Here is a 21,160-nt window from a genome sequence, read left to right on the forward strand (position 1 = left end):
AATAGGACCGGGCAGAAACTACTCTTTGACGGATCTCAAACTCAAACAAATGCTTAATTTCAACTCTCAGTTTAAGGTTACCGCCTGGTGTGGTAATAGAAAAAATAGTCGTAGTTTCAAAATGAAAGCTGATTTTGCTACGTTAGTTTCCCAGGGATGAAAAGTGAAGAAACATAGGAATGGCGAAGTCAGCGAGTCACATATTTGGTGTCAACCGGAATAAATTACCAGGCGGACTGATGTTCACGTTGGTGAAGGGGTCAAATGTTTTGAGGATGTGCTGTTAGTGTCCTCAAGATGTCAAGTTTCTCTAGATCTGCTCAGGTAACAAAAACATTTTATATATGATATGCTTTATTTCATTTTTTTTTCGTTCACAAAACGGATTCGCTATACGAGTTTTATATCACATTGCAGTAGGATTTGGTCTTAAAAAGCCATCAGGCAGCTAACAGCTTCGCTAAAGAGCTAGCAGCAGTGTGTGTGATGTAGTTTTGATTATTACTGAAATAGTTTATTGTCCAGGTAAGCTGCTGCCAGTCCTCAGTAGCTACAAAAGCGCTCACTAAATAGGTTCAAGGTTATATCTACTCAAAGCGTAATAAACCTCAACACTTAAGATCCGGACAGACGGAGACCACAGGCGCTATCAGCCTCTGACCCCCTCTGCTTGAGAAGAGTAGACTGAAGATTGTCACTTGTGCGGACATAAACATTATCCTGTTGAATTATTCACTGGTTTATTAAATAACGTTTTTGTTATTCAGACATCTTCACGACAGTGTAGTGTATTTACTCGTAGCACAGATGGAGGTTTTCATTTCTCCTTGTTGACTGAATAAGATGAATTACTTGCTTATAAATAAAATCTGTCCATCTAGAGAAAATGTGTTGGTACCGAAAGTTACTGTGGTAGGGGCAAGGTAATTATAGTTAACGGAAACTAACTAAATAATTAAAAAAACAAATTAGTGCAAAAATCAGTTTAGTTAGTTAACTGAAACTAAATAAAAACTTGGCTTTACAAAAAACAACAAAAACTAACTGAAACTTAATTCTGTGCTTACAACAAAACTAAACTAAAATAACATTTTCGACAAAATACCCTTGTATTAGGCTTTTGAGAGTAGCAGACTGACTGACATGAACACCCAGGCCTAGGAAGGATAAAGGGGCCTGGTTTGATTGAAGAAGACTTCACACAATGATTAATTTTAGTTGTATTCAAATTTGAATGGATATAATGAAAAGTGAAAGACAGCCTGTTAGAAATTTTTTTCACGATGTTTACTTTTTCTGGACCTTTAAGGTCTTGTCTCTGACAAGTATCACATATTGCTGAAAAAACAAAACTAGCATGAAAACAAATTAAAAAACTAAGCATAAGTGTAGCATTTTTGCAAAATAAAAATTAAACTAAACTAAAAAAAAAAACCGCAGGAAAAACTTAACTGAAATTAAGAACTAAAATTAAAAACTTTAATGAAAGAGTAGGAAGAGTGTAGAAGGGGATCAAATGGAAGGACAAGAGAAACGGCAAAACAATAAATTGAAGACAAACTCACAGCCACCGTGTTCTTCGTCTTCGATTATGTAATACGTACCTAATAACATCAATAATGACTGTAGCAATAGGTGAAGAATTAGAAATGACAACTATGGCTGATTCTAAACAAAACAATGCAATATTAGCATTAGTAGCTAGGCTATATTGGAATAGAGAACTATTATTAATAATTATATGTAAATTACAATTGCTCCTAGATTAAATTGAACTATTTTAGTGTTAATAATAGATGTAAGGATGATGTTGGATGATGAATCAATTGAAGAAGGGCAGATCCACAGCAGCAAGCCTCCAATGTCCATGATAACAGAAACAGCCATACAAACTGGTCATTGTAATACTAGCATCAGCAAAAGTAATGGCAAAGAAGAGAAAAATATATTATAAAAGTATAAAAGTGATAAATGCAATTCAAGTTGAATTTGAATTCACTTAAACATCTGAAATACCACGACTATTAAAGCTATTATAAACTAGAAAAGCACTCAGAGAGCGCAGACCTCCGCCATTAGGCCTATCTCCCAGTAGTGAAGAATCCTTTAAGAACATTCCTGGATCCAGACTAGAGCTGCAACAATTAGTTGCTCGACTATAAAAATTAGTCGACATGGAAATTTAAGTGCTAACGCATCGTATTATTGTTTTTGATATTGGTAAAATCAAATACTGTTACTGCAGTTCCCTACTCAAAGAGGAGAGCCAGCCTCACACCAGAACATGTCGACATGCTCACGTTCCTGCTCTGCAGTTTAAAGAAATTATAATCTGTTGTTCAGTCACTTGGGCTGGAAGTTTGATTTGTTTACATTAAGCTTTATTTGTACTTTTGGACTTTGGATGGGCTATTTGCTTTATTTATTTTTATTGACATACCAGTCACTGTAAAGAAAGCCATCCTTTAGTTATTTGTAACCTACAAGGCAGGTGAACTGCTACTATTTAAATTGCTACTATTTACGTAAAATGGGGATCCACAATAGTATGCCAAAAAACTGTGATTAATCGACTAATCTGGAAATTTATTGATAGATTAGTTAACATAAAAAATAATCATTAGTTGCAGCCCTAATCCAGACGGTGATCCGGATCACTCCCAAAATCTGGTTCACCTATTACTCCCTCCCTGGTGGGGGGGAGACACGGTGAGGCAAAGCATTGGCTTTGCTATGTGTGGACTGTCATGCTGGAAGCACCCATGGTCTCACCAGATGACTGAAAGTCATGGCAGAGGGTGAATATTCCTCTTTTTCTCCCAGCATTGTGAGTATTCTCGCTACAATTTGCTGTCTTCCTCTCTGTTATGCCCCGACTTGTCTCCCCGACCGAGTGAGCGTCTTTCAAACTCTATAAACTCCAAAACTTTGAATAGTTACACACCAAAAATGCTGCTGGGATTGAAGTTACTCATGTCCGCCATCCCTTGGTGTAAAGTGAAGGGCTAGGTATTGTTAAGAACCTCATGATTCAATTCGATTTCCATTCTTTAGGTTGCGATTTGATTCGATATCGATTTGATATTGATTTAAATGCTTCGATGTCGATTCAGTAAGAAGTGGAAATACACAAATAACCTTTTAAAAATTTTTAAATAATTATTTTCATGCCCATGTGAACATATGTGGTAAGTCACCTCACATTTTTGAGCAATAAAACATCTGAAAATAAAAATTTGCACAATGATTATTTGTGTATAAGTACAAAAGTAAAAACATGACATGTCTGTACAAACACTGAAAAATTAAAGTGCATGTTAACTTAAATAATATTTCTTTCCTCTTGGAAATTGTGATAAACCTCACATAACATGGTTGTTGTTTGGTCAAGTGTGGCCCCTGTCCACACAACACAAATCACACGCACAGTGACCCCCACTGGCCAGGAGGTGAATCAATTCAGAGGATTTGCTGAATCGATATTGAAGGGGGGGTATTGGGATGCATCGATTAATCGATATTTTTTCCCATCCCTAGTAAAGTGGTAACAGCGCAGACTTCCGCCTTTAGCCCTATCTCCCAGTAGTAAAGAATCCTTTAAAAGATTCCTGAATCCAGACGGTGATCAGGATCACTCCCAAAATCTAATCAGTTCTTCCTTATGCCATTTCTGACATTTTCTGAAAATTTCATGAAAATCTGTCCATGACTTTTTGAGTTATGTTGCTAACAAACAAACAAATGAACAAATGAACAAACCCACCCGATCACATAACCTCCTTGGAAATTTGGGGCCGTAGAGCCCAAATACATTGCCACTTTTCTGTCAGTGCTGTGCCTCTTTGATTGCTAATAAGCAATACTGATTGATAATCAACAGTCCACAATTATAAAGATAATTGTAATCATATCAATGTAATGGTTCAGACAAAGGAAGATTTTTAAGAAGAAACCCATATAAATATTTGGAAAGATCAGTGCATGATCAGTGTGGTCTGTCAGCATGCCTAAACCCTAAAGCTCCCAAATTAAATCAAGCATTGCTTCATTTTAAATCTTAAACCAGTGACTAGTAAATATCTTCAGTGAAAAGGCCTTTTACCTATTTGCTCCTGTCTTTGAATCCGTTATGCCTAAATATGTGTTAACACAGTTATAATAAACGTGTACAGTCTTTACAGTATTGTTAAAGTCTGCTCCAAAATAACAAGAGTCCAGCAAAGAGATCTGCATTAGTTGTGAGAGAGGCAGGTGGTCCAACAAGCTTAAGGAATATTTCCCCCTGATGACCACATCCTGTCCTCTGAGTTCACTTTAATGCCTTCACGCCACTACTTTATCGAACCTTTCATTCTCTCTGCCATCAGGCTGTTAGAGATTAATAGTAGTCTCATGGATAGAAAACTTTGTATTACTTTGTTTTCCTTGTTATCATATAAGCTGTGTTCTTATGCTGCTGGCTCTTTCATACACATTATGAATGTAGACTGACAGTGTTGCCTGCAATGCACCTCAATGTATCTAATGAATTTGCTCCTGTTATCTGCTGCTGTGCTTAAATGTGCATTTAATCTTTGTCTGACTCTGGGTGTGACAACTCTAGAGGGGTCACAAAAGGGGGTGAACATGCCAATGAACATGTCTGTCAGTGTACTATCTATTTATTGTCCGACATTTCCTGTGTGCGGTTGTTTGTAAATGTATGTGTGACCTGGCCAGACTGCAAAACCAAATTGCCCTTTGGGATAAATACAATTGTTTGAATCTGAATCTGGGTGATAATAACATATTCAGAAGGCTGTTTTAAATCAAAGTGTTCTACATAGATTTATAACATTAAACATGAAGAAAAAATGAAACAAGTGACAAATAGTTTATTTTAAAACTGTTTCTGTCTGTTTTTTAATTGTAGCAATGGGCAACCTTTGCTCGCTCCTGGTTCCTGATCGATGCTAGGATGCAGCCTCCAGGGAAGATCGCTTCCATGTGCTCTATTCGATTACAGGGGAAACACAAGCCCATCTACCATGCCATGAGTAAGAGTTCAATCTGTTACAAACGACTTTTCTCTTTTTAGGAAACCAGCAAACATTCAGGTTAAAGTTGTTGCTGTAGGATGGAACGGCCACATGATGGCACTGGAGGATAAAACGCAAAAAATGTTTGCCTTTCTGTTGATGCTTGGTAAAGGGATATTAGTTTTTGAAATTTGGTTTTGTCACTTCATGAAGCCCATGCTGTTCAAACTGTTATACTAAATACATCTTTGTTGGTTGTCTTCATGTTAAAATACAGTGTAGTATTTCTTTTAGCCATTTTATCTTCACAATAGCCTGACAAAAAACCTCTTATTTATCCATGCAGGTGATATTGGTGACCATGTTGTTGTAATTAACTCACGACACATCGCTTTCTCTGGAAACAAATGGGAGCAGAAAGTCTACTCATCACACACAGGGTAAGTTCATCCTGAGTCATCACTGTTATTTGTGGATCATTACCTCCTCCATCATCTGATACACTTTTGTGGAGGGCTAAAATACTGGTTTCAACTTACATGATCTTTTCTCCCCAAAGGTATCCAGGTGGATTTAAACAACTCACAGCCACCCAAATGCACCAAAAGGACCCAAAAGCTGTAAGTGTTGTCTATCAGTTATTACTATTAAAAACTCTTCTTCTAAATGTCAAAGATGCTGCTGCCACATACCTCTCCCAGTGGATTTTTACTATACTTTATGTATAATTTCAGCTACATTCTTAGAGATTAGTCTAATTTCTGTGTCAGGCATGTGCAGAGCAGTGTAGGTGTGGTGACATTTATCCCCTTCCTTTACACATGCTGCTGGAGCATGTTAATGTGGAGAGCAGGGATTAACCAGCCATGGATATGTGCCTATGATGGTTTGGTTGTGATGCTCAGTTTAAGGTGTTACATATTCATGGTTTCAGAGATGTCTCATTGTGTCACATTCAGGACTTAATGTGGCCTAGGTAGCACATTTTTAAAATAATAAGCACCAGACATTTGTAGTCAAAACATGAAAGCTTTGTCATAAAAGTAGTTTGTGTGCCTGAAGAATAAGAATATCATTAGTTTGTATTTCTGTTTTTGCCACTAAGGCTCATTAATTATTATTATTATTATTATTATTATTATTATTAAGAAAAACAAAACAATCTTAACTGGTTGATGTGGGAACATGTATGCTGAAGAAATTATTGCAAATTGGATGTGATAGTTCCATGGGAGTTTCTAACACACAAACACAAATATAAAGTGGATTCAGTCTAACAGTTTAAACTGAAATAACATTAAGTGTGATGCTGCAGTAGAGTTCTTTAGAGCTCTTTATGGTTTAAAATACTGCTTTTGCTAATCATATTCACTAACAGTGTTTCCAAAAGTGGGGGTTGGGATCCCCTTGGGGTCACAAAACAAAGAGGGGGTCACAAGATACTTTTTAGACAACAAAGAAGAGATTTAAAATGCTATATTCTGCCTCCAGTCTTTTTAACAATAAATAACTACAAACAGGTTATTTTTTTAAGGTTGATGTGAGTCTTCACATAAATGTGAAATATGTTTGATTGTTGTCAAATTACATGACTGCCTACAGCAGGAACACACACGATATGATCAAAAGTATTTGGCCGCCTAATGTTTACACCAATAGGGACTGTAATAACATTGTATTCAAACACATGTAAGTTAATATGGAGTTGGCCCCCCTTTTGCAGCTTTGACAGCTTCCACTTTTCTTGGAAGCATTCCACAAGATTTTGCAGTGTTTCTGTGCCCGTTCGTTTTGTAGAGCATTTATGAGGTCAGGCACTGATGTTGCACAAGAAGGCCTGGCTCACAATCTCTGTTCCAGTTCATCCCAAAGGGGCTTGATGGAGTTGAGGTCAGGACACTGTGCAAGCCAGTCAAGTTCTTCCATACTGAAACCATCAAACCACTTTTTTCTAGTCCTTGCTTTGTGCCTGGGGGCACAGTCATGCTGGAATAGAGTTGGGTCTTCCCCAGACTGTTGCCACAAAGTTGGAAGCAAAGCATTTTCTAAAATGTCTTGGTATACTGAAGCATTAAGATAACCCCTCACTGGAGGTTAGCAGCCACATACCATTATCCCTTCACCACTAACTCGCCACGCTGTTCTGTTTACCTTCCTCTCCCTTGCTTCTCTCGCTGTTGATACAAAAATGCACATGTGCGGCGGAGTTTACTGGATGGGCGGGGGAAAGAGAGAGCTGTCTGCTGTGAGAGATGTGTTCAGGAACAATGGGAGAAGCGAAACTCTAGTGAGAAATGCACGCTGACGGCTCAAAACGTCCACATAATTTAAACTCAGTGTTCACGATATTGTCATTTTATACATCGTGCGTGGCAAAAGCCACGATACATCGAGTATACTCAATATATCCCCCAGCCCTACTTATCAACTTTAGAGACTCGACATTAACTTACCCTACTGTGGGCTAATGTTATATATAACTGATGAGAACCCCATCAAATAAAATGTTACATTTGCAGACTGGAAGCTTAAATAAGTCCCTGTTGCACTAGCGCCAATACTGTTTAAAACTATAACATTAACTGATGTTCTGTATGTAAATTTAATCCCGATCAACACTTGGTCAGTGCACTACTGGCTCACCTTATCACTGAAACATAGCACATTTTTTGGTCTTTTTCTGTGGTGTAACTGTGAAACTAGGCAGGCTTGTTGTTATAGAAACAGTTTTGCAGGTGTTTTTGCACCTTCAGTGTGGAGGCTTATAAGGTTCCTAACTTTGGAAATATCTGTAACATGACCTTTCCAAAGAGAACTTCAACCTGCCCTGTCTCTATGCATGTCATCAGTGAAACCCAGGCTTCAGTGTGCAACATAGCACATTACCCTAACCCATGTAGTGTCATTGATGGGACATTAGGTGAGGGATTGTGAGAACAGAGCCAGAGTGGAAGACACACATGCAGCAGAGCCAATGCAGCACACTTTTAGATGCTTAATTTTGTTGCCGATTGGTAAAATAAAATGCCAGCACAGATGATCAGCGGAATATAAGCCAGGCCAATTATCAGTGGATCTGTAAATTAAATTTTGCATCAAGGCTGTAATTCATTCTCCATGAAACTAAACAATTTGTAGACTTTTTACATGCAGCTAAAAAAAGTAACAAAAAAATCTGTTGTCAAGTGGAATACAACTCTGAGGATTACATGAACTAGTTTCCATTCTGTATTTTACAAATCTCAGAAAGACATGCACTCTGCCGTTGGCTCTTTGTTGATGCAGGCTGTCGTCCAGCCGGCGACTGCAGACGTGTGTCCTGATGGCGGTTTAGCAAAAATGAGGTTTGGAGGGTTGGCGAGCAACAGGGGACAAATGGAATTGAACAGATGACTGATTTGTCAGCACAGCCTCTGTCCAACATCTTTTTCCAAGAATTTCTGCCCAATATCTCGGCCTGTAACGTTCTCCAAGTCTAATTCAACAAGCCTCGCCCTGAGAAATATGATTTTGGAAGTGCTGAAAAAAATCATGCAAGGTTGCTTAAACACTTGATTTTTTTATGAGAGCAGATGTTATGTCAACCTTTTTCAATGTGCTTCTTCTCACCAGATTGTGAAGTTAGCCGTTTACGGCATGCTCCCTAAGAATCTACTCCGACGGACAATGATGCAGCGGTTACACATCTTTCCTGATGATGTAAGTCCAGTTTCTTACAGTCTCTTGCAGCTAATGAGTCTTTAGGAAGACCACCTGATGCCAGCCCATGAGTCATGCAGGCTAATAGAGGACAATTACAAAGTGGACACCTGGTGAGGAGGACTGTACTGATATAATTTTGGAGATACAAGAAAGAAATGCATCATACACAAAAGGGGCTTATTGCACAGCAGTTCCCTTTAGCTGTGCTGAGACATTGATTATCTGTCAGCGTGTTGTTTTTTGAGTTTACAGCCCATAAATATTCTGTCAGAAGTGTTAATGGCTGTACTGGTGTCGTGCCCAAATGTTATCAGAATGTAACTTTGATTAATTCAAGATAATGTTAATGACATTAAGGCTCCAGGGATGTGAGACGTAAAGAAGAAAAATATATTCATGGTTTGACCTGTAATGTAAAAGAGTCATTGGGTGTTACATTTTAGATGTGAAGAAAAAGCAGATACCTGTTAAAGTTTTGATATTCAAAGCAGTATTAATGCTACACAGAGTAAAACTCAGATAAGCTGTGTGATCCTTGTGATGGTCTGCAGCCCTGCCTTCATTTCAAAGCATTTTGAGTATTTTGGAAGGTTTTGTGATTTTTGTCACTATTTTAATCTTTTATTCTGAGCTGTAGGCCACCGTTTAAATGAATCTGGAGGCACACACCCATGTGTAATGAATATTAAAAAGGATGGCTGTCAACACTAGAGTGATGTACCTAAAGCTCCCTTCAATCTTTTAAAACAAATTCAGAACTGCTTCTTCTTCTCACTTTCCTTTTATGTCCCCTCCTTTCAATTATTTTCTTCCTTCATCCTTGAATTTGTCCTTTTTTGAATTCCGACATGTTCTGCTTCTCCTTAAACAGAAGCTGCCAGATGACATCCTTGCCAACCTGACAGAGGAGCTGCCTCAGCCCAGAGAAATCCCCAGGAAGCTCAGCGAGTACACCCAGGAAGAGATAGATGCCTTCCCCAGGCTGTGGACACCGTATGTACAAACACAAACAGTCTGTGATGAAATGCAAAAAATACCATCTATGAGAGTGATCGCAGTACCAAAATTTAGAATTAGATAGGGTACTAGGTAAAATCAAACTATATCAATACCTGTTTCAATATCACAGCAACAGAAATGATTTCCTTGACACCCAAAATTGTTAAATTTGTTCTTTTAAAACGATCCCCAACCTGCATATAAGAAAGGTCCTCTAAACAGTTAACACATACCAAAAATTGCCATTCTGTTAAAGAGTAATATGGTAGAATAAATACGATTTCCAAAAAATAATTTGCAGGGTCTGCCTGCAATCAAATAAAAATTAATGAACCAGAAGAAGTGCCACAGTGTTTTGGCTCTCAGTCTTTAATGTCTATTTTTCTTACTTAAGCCAGTTTATGAGTTGTAGTGTTTGTGCAGGTCTGTGAGGCTGTAATCAGTCCACAGTACAGGATGTAAAAGCAAACTTTTAAGGACCAGGAGACATCCCCGTCTGTCTCCTCTGCTCTCTATCTGACTGTAACTGACATTTACGTTAACGTGAGCTGACAGATGCTAAAGGGATAAAACACATTTTCTAACCAGAGAATTGAACATTTAGTGAGGATAAAGGGTTGTGGAAAAGGGCGGAGTGGAGAGACATGCAGCAGGCATGAAGACGTATTGTCTTCTGCATCAGCCAGACAAAATCCCATATCTTCCTTCATTTCATGGAAATAACATCTCTCTCTCTATCACTGCTCTGTTTTAGCAACAGGGCACACTCTCATCTAATCACCCATTGACACATGCCACTCTCTCTATTTTTGGAAGCTTTTGGTTGAAATATGATGGTGTATCTGTTTTTCTTGGAAATCTTAGAACTTCCTATACTATTAGGCTTAAAACAACAGAAATTGTATTATTTAAAGCATGCTGTAACTAAGAAATATCAAAGTATAACACATTTAGGACAGTGCGTTTAAAAAGAAAAGTTGATTTTTTGCTGTGATTAACATCTAAAAGTTAAATTTCTATAAATTCTAGATTCATCTCAAAGTGAAATATTTCATGTTTCTGTTGTTGCTCTTGACGATCATGGCCTACAGCTCATGAAAATCAAAAATGCTCCATCTCAAAATATCAGAATATTGTGTGAAAATTTGGTTTTCTGAGCCTTCATTCTCGTACTTTTGTTCAGTGCATACAACTGCAATCAACATCACAATTGCTGTAAGGGCAGGCTGTTCTCAGACTGGGGCAGGCTGTCTGCATATTCATGGGAAGTTGACTAGAAAGCAACAGGGATTAGCTCAGCCTTCAGAGGATTGTCAAACAAAGCAAATTCAAGGAGTGTACTGAGGCTGTGGTCAGTGTTTCAGAGCCACCATACATACACAGATGTGTCCAGGAAATGGGCTACAAGAAGTTTGTGGAAAAGGAGCTCCAACCATTTACTGAGTGCATACACGAGCACAATTTTCCAGATGGTCAACATTTACTGTATTATAAACCCTTTTTAGGCAGTTTTGTGATATTCTAATAATTTGAGTTAGTGGACTTTTTATTTTTGTGAACTGTAAGCCATAATCAAGAGCAAAATAAAATAGATCTTGAAATTATTCACTTTGTAGATGAATCTAGAATATATGGACATTTAACTTCTTAAATTAAGGCACAGGAAGAAATGAAGTTTTTCATGACATTCTAATTTCTTTAGATGCACCTGTAGGTATCTTTAAAAATAAAGGCAAAAACTGAGAAAGATTAATGTTTAATCCACATTTAAATTCATTCTTTATGCCACTGTCTCCTTGGTTTATACATTTATGTGTTCGCTCCAGTGTGTAAAACATTTATTGAAAGACCTCTGTCAAATCAGTTAACTTTTTTTGGCAGCTAAGCTAAATTTAAACACCCTGGTAAACTGAAGATCACAGAGCAGTAAACAAGGATGTAGTTAACAGGCATGTAAGCTTAAAAGGATTGTGGAGTTTTCATCAAATACACATAGAAATGATTGAGGGCCTTTGCCCCATGACCAGTAATACACACATGTAAAAACACAGTCATGTTTACATGGTTTTGCACTAATTAAGAGCAGCCACAAGGAGGCAATGTAGATCTGAATGCAGTCTGTCTTACATTTTTGCCCCTGGAGCAGTCACAAAGAAGCAAGGTGTGATAAAATGTACTTGTTAATAATGTCATTATTAGTAATAAAAACACTTCAGCTATATCTGTTAAAAATACATATTCCAGATACTTCAAAGATGAGAGAGAATGAACTGAAACTAACATAAAAGATACCACCTTGTATCTAGTTTCTAAAGGAATCCAGCCTTAAAATCCACAGCAGATGGTGAGGAGTAGAATGAAACGGTGAACTTGACTTTAGAGGAGATGCACAGTGGGTGGTATGTCACTGATCGCTTACCAGCAGACTAAAATCTTTATGTTAATGAGGATGTGGGATTAAATGCGCCCATATTGCTGCTTTTTCTTTGCCAGCAGCGAACAGTGCCATGATTTTCCACAGTCCTGCGTTATTTTTATGCTCCCACTAAGCAACATCGTATGCATGAACACATCCAGTTTGAGAGCTAGCCAGTGTTTTAGAGGCCAGTATGACTTTTTCACACTTTTCTGAGACGTGCAGGAAAAAATAAAATGCTACATTTATCATTTTAACTACAAACACATGTTGCTGTGGTGTGAATGATCGACAGCCAACCGAACGCTGCCAGTACGTGGCATTTTGCACAGAGAAAAAGGAGCGGTGCTTGATTTATCAGTTTGAGTCATTCGGTCCTGTATGAGTTCAGTTGGAGAAAAGCATACTGTTCTTCTACCTTAGTTAAACGTTTACTGTCTTGCTCTCTGAGAGCATAAATGAGGTGATGTAACATGACATCCATGTTGTTCTCTGCACACATGTGTAGTTGTAGCTTATGTTAGTTGTATTGTGTATCAGAAACTTTCTGTGTAAAGTCCCAGACTCTTGAATATAAATGTTAAATGTCACAAACTCATGTGTAGAAGGTCAGTTATTTCCACCTCTCTCTGACTGCTCCGGACGTTCAGGGTTTCTCTGTCGGGGGCAAGAGAGCATCTGTTATTCAGCATAATCATATTCATGGCTTTCTGAGGAAAGTATTTTCCTGCTGGAGATTAAACTGACATCATGACCCATGCCTCCATATTGTCATGCAGTTGCATTTCCCTGGCCTCACCTTTAGTAAACATCATCCCGACAGGTTAAGTGAAAGCATTCTCTCTTCCACCTGCTCTGCACCCCCCCTCACTGTCCATCAATCCATCTAGCCCGACGTCTTCTAGTTGTTTATCCAGGTCAGGGTAGTTTCTCTCCATCCACAGGAGCAGTAGTTCAACAACCGAGTTCACTGAACAGCCTTTAAGTGACTCCTGGTGTCAGACAGTGACACCACTGCTCCACATTCTCTCTCCAGACATTTCTTTCATCTTAAAAACCTTATTTACAACACTAATGTTAGACAGAATCAGACCACTTTTATGTTTCTGATTGTGGATTTAAACAAGAAATGATCATGTAACCTGTAAGACTTTAAAGGAGCCACTGTTGAGGTGTCACTCATCTGCAATCATTCTAATGGCCAGCAACAGACGGCTCCCTGAAGTCTATAAAGGAAATGCTTATCGTGGTCTTCTTTAGTACAGGACAACGATCATTCTACAGTTAACAATCATACCTAGGGTAAAATACATTATTTGCAATGGGGATAGATGGCTTGAGCTTGACAAGTTGCCTTGGGAAAAATCTAAAATGTTCTTTCTACAGTATTTTAATCATGTTTGGTAACTGCATTTTCTTACAGCCAGAAAGATATTATGGTTTTACCCTGATAGCTATGTAGCGCTAACATAAGATGAGAATAACATTGCTACCTTGCTGAATTCACTTCTGCTTCATCCTCTTGTCCAATATACTCTCTTCTGTGTCCATAAACCAGAAAATCAACTGCCAAATCCAACCTTTGGTCTTAAAAACTGTGGCCAACAAATTAGTAAGTGGTGTCACAGGTATTACAACTTATGTGTTTAGTTTTGTCAAGAATATGCTGACAGAAGGAGCTGTTTTAAAACCCCTTTTTTAAACTGTTCATGTGTGGACAGACTGTAGGTCAGTGATCATCAACTGGCGGCTTGGGGGCCTTAAGGTCCCCATCCAGCCCCCAAAAGATGAATGAATTGAAAAAATGTGGGGAGGAAAAAAAAGATGTGGTTTTTATGGCATCTTGTGTCTTTTAATCCATGCAGTCAACAAATCAACCCCGAAACATTTATAATTGTACCTATTTTATCAGGAATGACTTAGTGTTTGACCCATTTATCTTTTTTACAGAAATCAAACATGTCAGCTATTATAATATTTAAGTATAATGCATATAATAATGCATGCTACACGCATACTTACCAATCCAGACTTGATTAAATCTTCAGTTTTCTCTGTCAGCTTTTCACTTGAGGCTCTTGGAAAGTGGGATTATTTTCCTGCCTGGGAATCAAAACAAAAGGCCTGCTTCCTCCATTTGTTTTTCACAAATAAAGATACAGCATATTAGCGTCAAACCTAGTGATGGACAACATGACTGTCCTAGAAATATGTAGCTAACATATTTCAATTGCCAATAGGTGATGGGGACGGATATTTCTGTTAATGCTTAAAAATTACATTTTGAAAGAGAATACAAATACTTATAAAATAATGTGGGGTTTTTTTTTGGTAACAAAATGTTTATTTTATTTTAGTTAATTGGAAAGTCTGGCCCTCGAAGTGCCTGTCAGGACAAAATCTGGCCCTTGTACAAATGTAGTTGATGACCCCTGCTATAGTCCTTTGCAAATTATGTCACACAGCAGCGGAAAACTCCCGTTGGGGTACAGGAAGTGTTTTCTGAATAGAGTTATGATACCAAAATGGCCATGTTTTGAGCTGTTAAAACTATGAAAAGCGTTCAATGCGTAAATAAAACATTCTTAACTTTATGATCCACACTCATTCCTAACAGCTGTCACCCACTGCTTTACTCTCAGTGGACATTTGTGATCATGTGATTCCAAACAACCTATTTCACTGTATCATTACTGTCATTTGAACCATTTCTCAAGTTTTATGTTACCCAAATAAACAATGCTTAATTTCCATCATCTAGAGGTATCCAGCCATGCTGTTGCTGGTGATATCATTTGTTAAGGTTTTGGAGAAAACAATGTCATCCATCCAACCCACTATAATAGAAAGGAATGGAGATCAGTCTGCACTTATTTGAAAGTTTAATAGATTGGCAAAAGTTTACTTTTACCCATGTTCGAATTGCCCTGAAGATCCAATATCCATGCTGTTTACGACTTCCAGTGGAAGCACTTTCTACTGAAGAAACAGTCCAGTTTTTAACAATGGGCTCTGTGGAAGCTTGATTGTTCTGGTGGTGTTTCTTGAATGAACAAAGCTGTTGAGTTTTAAAGTAATATTTCAAAGCTTAAAGAAACATTTTTACCTTCTTCACACTTTAATGACAGAAATCCATAAATAAAATCTCATCTGTTTGCACAGCAGGCAATTGAGTGACCCTTACCAGTGCTTTACTACCTTCATGAAACCATTTCAGTGACTGAGATGTGATAAAGCCTCCATCTGGAACTTCAGAAACATTCAGAATAAACACCCCGCACGATTGATGTGAACGTATAAATTAAAAGCTATGATGCTAAATTTACACACAGGACTGTGAGCCAACAGTTTTTTCATTCATTTTCTATTTGTGTGTTTTTACGCGTGTGCGCCTTGTTTAGGAGCGTATGGCGTGTCTGTGTTACGCTCAGCGTGGCTGTCAGTGTGTGCGCTCAGTGATGAATGAGCCACTTCTTATTGTTTACTGGTCCAATCTCCGCAGCCAATCAGTGCGTGTGCTCAGGCCTGTCGCTGTGTGGTCGCCAAGGTCAAAATAATCCTGGTTTATTTAAGAGATGGGCCTCAGACTAGTTAATATTCACTCCTGCTCTCATTCATTTTACTGATCAAATATGTGTGTATATGTGAGTCGGGGGAGACAGGGCTGAGGTCATCCAGGGCGGCTCAATCGTTGCCCTTTATTAAACACATAGTTAATATTCTCTCAGAAAACCTTGGAGCAGAGGCAAAAGATTATTGGATATGTGCCCTCCTCTTCTCCACCACACAAACACACACTAGCTCCGAGTGCTCCGACAGAAAATCAACAACATAAACATACCGCTGTAGTTGATAGCAGAGCTATTACAATTGATAACATTTTTGTACTCCATATCACATCCAATACAGCAGCTCTGATTTTATCAGTCTGCTGCAATCTCTGCCTCAAATTAAAGTGGGAAAAAAAACACAAAAAGAGGATGCTGTCTGGTCTCAGTTTGAGAATTAAAAAAAAAAGAAAACAGATAGGATCTTTCTGGTTCCTCATCTGTCACTTTCTCTCCATGTTTTCTTCGTAATCGGTTCCTTCCAGACGTTTTTTCCTCTCCATACTAATGTGTTGTCTTGTTTTCTCCACAGACCTGAGGACTACAAGATGAAATGAAATCAAGGCGGCCCAACGTTACCAAAGCTCAAAGGGTTTTTTTGACGTCAGAGACACAACAAAAGCAACATATTGCTCTATTTATATAACGCTTGACAACATTCGAGGCTTTTTATGGTGTTTTCAGAGGAAGAACTCAGATTTTTTCATTCAGATCAAAGAACTTGTCCTTGCTAAATTACTGCTTAGTAATAAAATAGTCACACAAACTCTGTGCTATCCCTTACATACCATACAAATATGTCAGGTGTGTTATCCCTGATGATAGTCCTAAATCATGCAGGAGCAGATGGAGATCTGTGGCTCCGAAAAATTCTGCAGGTCAGTCTGATTAGAGAAAATACATTTACCAGAGCAGGTTCCTGAAAGAAGCTGTAAGAGTAGATTCTGGTGGCTTGTGGCTTCACAGCAAAACATTTAAAAGTGCAAATTTTTCCAGGTTATAGTTGTGTTTTCAGTAGAAATGTTAACAGTCTAAGCTCCTGAGCTTTGTCATGTGCAGCGTTATTTAAGTCTGAATTGTTTCTTTTTATGTGAACTGTAAAATAGGCTAATAAACAATTTACTAAACCTGTCCTTCTCCAGTTGTTTTCTTATATAAATTAAATTAAAGATTAATATTTCATGTAATTTAAGATGAACAAATGACCTAAAACAGTTTTATAGTCTCATGACAGATTTATTGGTTATGAAAGCAAACAAAATGTAAAATAAATAAGTTCATATTGTACTATGGAGCATGGTGGTGACGCATTTCCTGTTCAAGCTCAACAGTTTGAATATCAAATAAACCAGGACCAGCTCACAGCTTCACTTAGAGTTCCTTTAGTGCTTATTTTTAAAGACTGCAAAGCAGATGGTTTAAGTTAACACTCAGGGCAGTCCTTACTGGTTTCACTGGTTCTGTTTTGAATAATAACGATCCAGGTCTCATTACAGCTAGAGGTCACCAGTCAACCAGCAAGCAAATTGCTGCCACAGAAATGGAAATAAAAAAGAAACAGCGCAGAATTGCCTTCTTAAAGTCTGAGTAATAAACCCAGTACATCAACACAATGAGAAATAACAGGACAAATTATGATGGCAGCTAGATTTTTAAGGTGAAATGTGTTCCAGTGTTGAGGTAAAATTAGAAAAATTTGTTTGATCTGCTTTCAATGGCAGTTTTGGGGGATTGGCTTTAATAGCATTTAGTAAAAAGAAGCAAACTTAACACAATAATACAGAGAAAAGCACTTCAAAAACCATTCAGCAATCCTTAAAGGCTTAATATGCGACATTCTGAATGTCAATATAGCAAAAATCCAAATGGACACTATGCATATATATATGGAGGAGCAATGGCTCCCTAAAAGGGAATGAAGTGAACTATTCCTATTGTTTTTAGCTCTGTGTTCACACTAACAGGGCATCACCTCCTTCAGCTCTTTATTTCCCTTTTAAGCTTTTTTTTGTCACTAGAAAGACTAGACTACCCTGACCTTCCAGGGTTGTCGTTTCTAGGGCTGTAATAACTGCATGTCATCAAAGAGTGCAACCAAAGAAGAGCTCACAGCTTTAAAATTAATAGAGACAAATTCTTTGGCCTTAAATGACAAACGTTAAAAATGTTTAAGGTTTATTAAAACTTATAGTCCACATGGAGATGGGTTTAGGAGTATCTTCTAAAGTCTTTTATTATATCGGTGTTTTGTCCATAGATAACAGCCGTTTTGGGAGCCAGAAAGTTGATCCTACATTGAACAAATATATATAAGCCAACCCCCTGTGTATACAACCGAGGGCATCTTTTCTTAAATGATCATGGCATAGCCCCTTAACCTGCATTGACTAACCCTACCAAAAAAGGGTGACCATATGTCCTGATTTACCTGTGACAGTCCCGGAAAAAAACAACAACAAAAAAATGCCAATATGTCCCAGTTTTGAACAACCCCTGTCCCTATTTTAGCCAACGGAAATAGGGAGATACCAAAACATTTTCATATGTACCACACCTGCATAGCTCTGTTAGAACCCACTTCAGTGAGGCAAACGCCGGTAACCTGTAACTTAAGCCGCTCGTGAGGGCATCACTTATTTGCTATACAGTAGGGAAAGATTTTACTTTGTTGAAAATATTTAAATTGATAATCACACAATTTGGTGTTATTTTTTAGCTTAAGTTAGATTTGGCTACAGTTTTTTTAGGCCCTTTCTTTTGTTAAACAACAACAATATATCAATAATATTAATGAAAGTAAAATTAATGATAATAGATTTTAAAAAGCTGATAGGCCTGAAGAGTCACATTGCAGGTCACCAAATTCTCCCACACAACCCTTTTGTTTTTTTAATTACATTTTAAGTTTTAGTTGATCTTGGAAGATGCTACTTCATCTGTTGAGGTACTTTCTATGGTGTCAAAAAGAGTCCTGACAAAAAAGACATCATGAGCTCATACATGTGGGTTTGCAATAAAATTTAAGTGTCCCTATTTGGAGGATTGAAAATATGGTCAACTTATGCCAACAACAGCAACAACAATGGTAGACTACATGATTTTGTTCAAGCAGCAGAGGCTGCTGAAATTTTTACGTCTCTCACAGCAGAATCTTCTGCTCCTCCTTCTCCTCCTTCTGCTCCATTTGTTGCTCCACCAGGAGCAACAAATGGTCATGGGGAACAGCGTACGCCACATGTTCTTAGATCCACCTTGGAGCACAACCAGAGAAAGTTGTGGCTAAGAGAAGAGTTTTCCATGATCATCTTCTCTGTTTTTGGTGTATTTATGTGGCAGCGTTACAGCATCACTTACATGCCTGGCATACAAACTGCAGCATTTTCAGTTGTTTTCAGTTGTTTTCAGGGGTTTCGTGCCTACACAGGCATTTTTCTTGAAACAATGCTGTTATTACAGAAAATTTTTTTTGAAATAAAAAAGATAGTTTTTCTCTGTGGACAAGGCCTAAGATGTGGATATTATCTTGAACCTTAGGTGTTCATCAGCACTTCTTTGTTGGTCTCCATCACGCAGATACCTACTGGTGAAACAAGTGTGGATACAGAAGGGGAGCTGAGGGATGAAGGTGTGCCCAAAGAAAGCATCACTTTCAGTCTGAAAATTTACTCTGAAAGTCACATAGTAAGCCTTTAAAAGACTGAAATTTAAAAAAAAAAAAAAAAAAACATGATGGAAGCAGGAGGTTCTTTATAAAAAGCATCCTGTACAAATCTTGACGGCTCATCATCTGTGATTTGAAAATCGAGCTGGTTACATAAAAAACGCACATGTGCAGTTAGACACTCAATGGTTGGCTCAAAGAGACATGCAGCTTAACAAAAAGAAAAAAAAAAAAAAAAAAAAGTTCAGTTCTGAAATCAGCTATGAGACAGGTGGACACAAGTCTTACCTTTACGTCACCACTAGACGATGCTAACATAGATCAGGCACTTCTTAGACCCCCCTTTGACAGAAATATGGTACAAGAGTCCACAGAGCTATTTACATCTTTGCATCTGGTGGGACAAACCACCGGACACACAGGGGAGTGGGGGATCTCACCACAGTTTCAGGATGGAAAGGGTTGATGTGTACGTTCATGACAGTGTCTGATTGTTTCCATGTTTGTGTGTGTTTGTTGTAGCGTGCAATGCTCAAGCACTTTAGGTGAGTCCATCCTTTCTTTAAAATCCTGCCTCCTTACTCCTCCATGACTTCAATGTCACGAGGAAACCTCCTGGAGACGCCCGGTGACCTAACCTCCATGTCCTCAGAGTTGTTGGGGCTCGAGTGGTAGCCATGAGCCTGTGGGGAGGGCGGTTGTGGGTAGTACCGAGGGGGATAGCCACGGTAGTAGGGGTCCTGCTCCTCCTCTCCCTCCTCCTCATCTTCAGCTTCTTGGTCGTTGTTGTAAGCCACTGCAGCGGGGTTGTAGGGCTGGTTGTAGGGTGGGTAGGACTGGTAGCCGCCGTGAGGGAGGGGTTGGACTGGGGTGGTGGGAATATTTATTATCAGTTTGAGTGAAAATTTGTGGATCATTGCAATAAAAAATGGCAGAGCAAGGAGCAAAGTTAAGGCTTTTTAAAGGTGAGTTTTAAGGTCATTTTGCCTTTTTTGACAGCAATTTTGGAAGGGAGAAAAAGTTGAGACATGCATTAAATGGCAGAGGGCTGCAAGGATGTGGCCTCTGTATATGAGACGCTCTACCAAACAGGAAAAATGACTTCTTGTTATGGCTACGCTTTGGGATTGCAACCCTCTAAAACTCCACCCCCAGATTAATGTGGTGAAGGCGCAACATGCTTTTTTTGAGGTTACAAAACAAGTAGAGTAGGTGTTAGAGGCATATTTGGTTGCCTTCACAGCAGAATAAAGATAGTTAAAAGTTGAACTGGGTTAATAAAACTGATAAAACAGAATATTTTCTACCCCAAGTTTGCCCAAATCTGCACATTTTTCCAGGAATAATTACATCACATCTGGGTCAAACTGAGGATAAAATGTAGATTTTTCTGCTGAGCATACAGTGAGTGAGACATACAGATACAGGCATTGTTCAGTAAGGAGAGCAGCCAATCAGCATTAAAGCAGTTCATTTCTATTTAGCTGAAATCATCAGGCTTTGAAAATTGAGATTAGCTTAGAAAAGATTTCAGCTTCAAGCAGAGGCTGCTGCAGCAAAGCATTGTGTGCACGAATAACAGATGGAAACGGGATCAGTGGTGGTGATCACCACAGCAGTGTTATTGGGGTTTTGTTCGGTCTTCTGGGAGGGAAGCTAATCCGTTTTTGTCTCTTAGATTGTCAAATGATGAAAACAGCCAGATTAGCATTCAATTTAGTACCATGAAGTAAACCGAGACTGGAAATGAGTCCAG

At 38.4% G+C, this 21,160-nt stretch overlaps 2 protein-coding genes across 2 annotated transcripts in view; one reads left to right on the forward strand and one right to left on the reverse strand.

The window, feature by feature from the left end:
* The first annotated feature begins 177 nt into the window (after positions 1-177).
* mrpl13 (mitochondrial ribosomal protein L13) lies at positions 178-16,870 on the forward strand. Its single transcript, XM_041792486.1, has 7 exons — positions 178-324; positions 4,913-5,036; positions 5,365-5,458; positions 5,578-5,638; positions 8,631-8,717; positions 9,592-9,713; positions 16,276-16,870. Exons 1-7 carry the CDS (start codon positions 298-300, stop codon positions 16,298-16,300), a joined length of 540 nt encoding a protein of 179 aa, XP_041648420.1. The 5' UTR covers positions 178-297; the 3' UTR covers positions 16,301-16,870.
* Positions 16,871-19,740: 2,870 nt separating this feature from the next.
* col14a1a (collagen, type XIV, alpha 1a) overlaps positions 19,741-21,160 on the reverse strand; it is a 194,361-nt gene continuing 192,941 nt past the window's right edge. The window contains exon 51 of the mRNA XM_041793294.1: positions 19,741-20,269. Coding sequence (XP_041649228.1) covers positions 19,983-20,269 — 287 coding nt within the window. The 3' untranslated portion in view covers positions 19,741-19,982. The remainder of the gene's footprint in view (positions 20,270-21,160) is intronic.

This window comes from Cheilinus undulatus, linkage group 8 (assembly GCF_018320785.1).
Source record: "Cheilinus undulatus linkage group 8, ASM1832078v1, whole genome shotgun sequence".
NCBI lineage: Eukaryota > Metazoa > Chordata > Actinopteri > Labriformes > Labridae > Cheilinus > Cheilinus undulatus.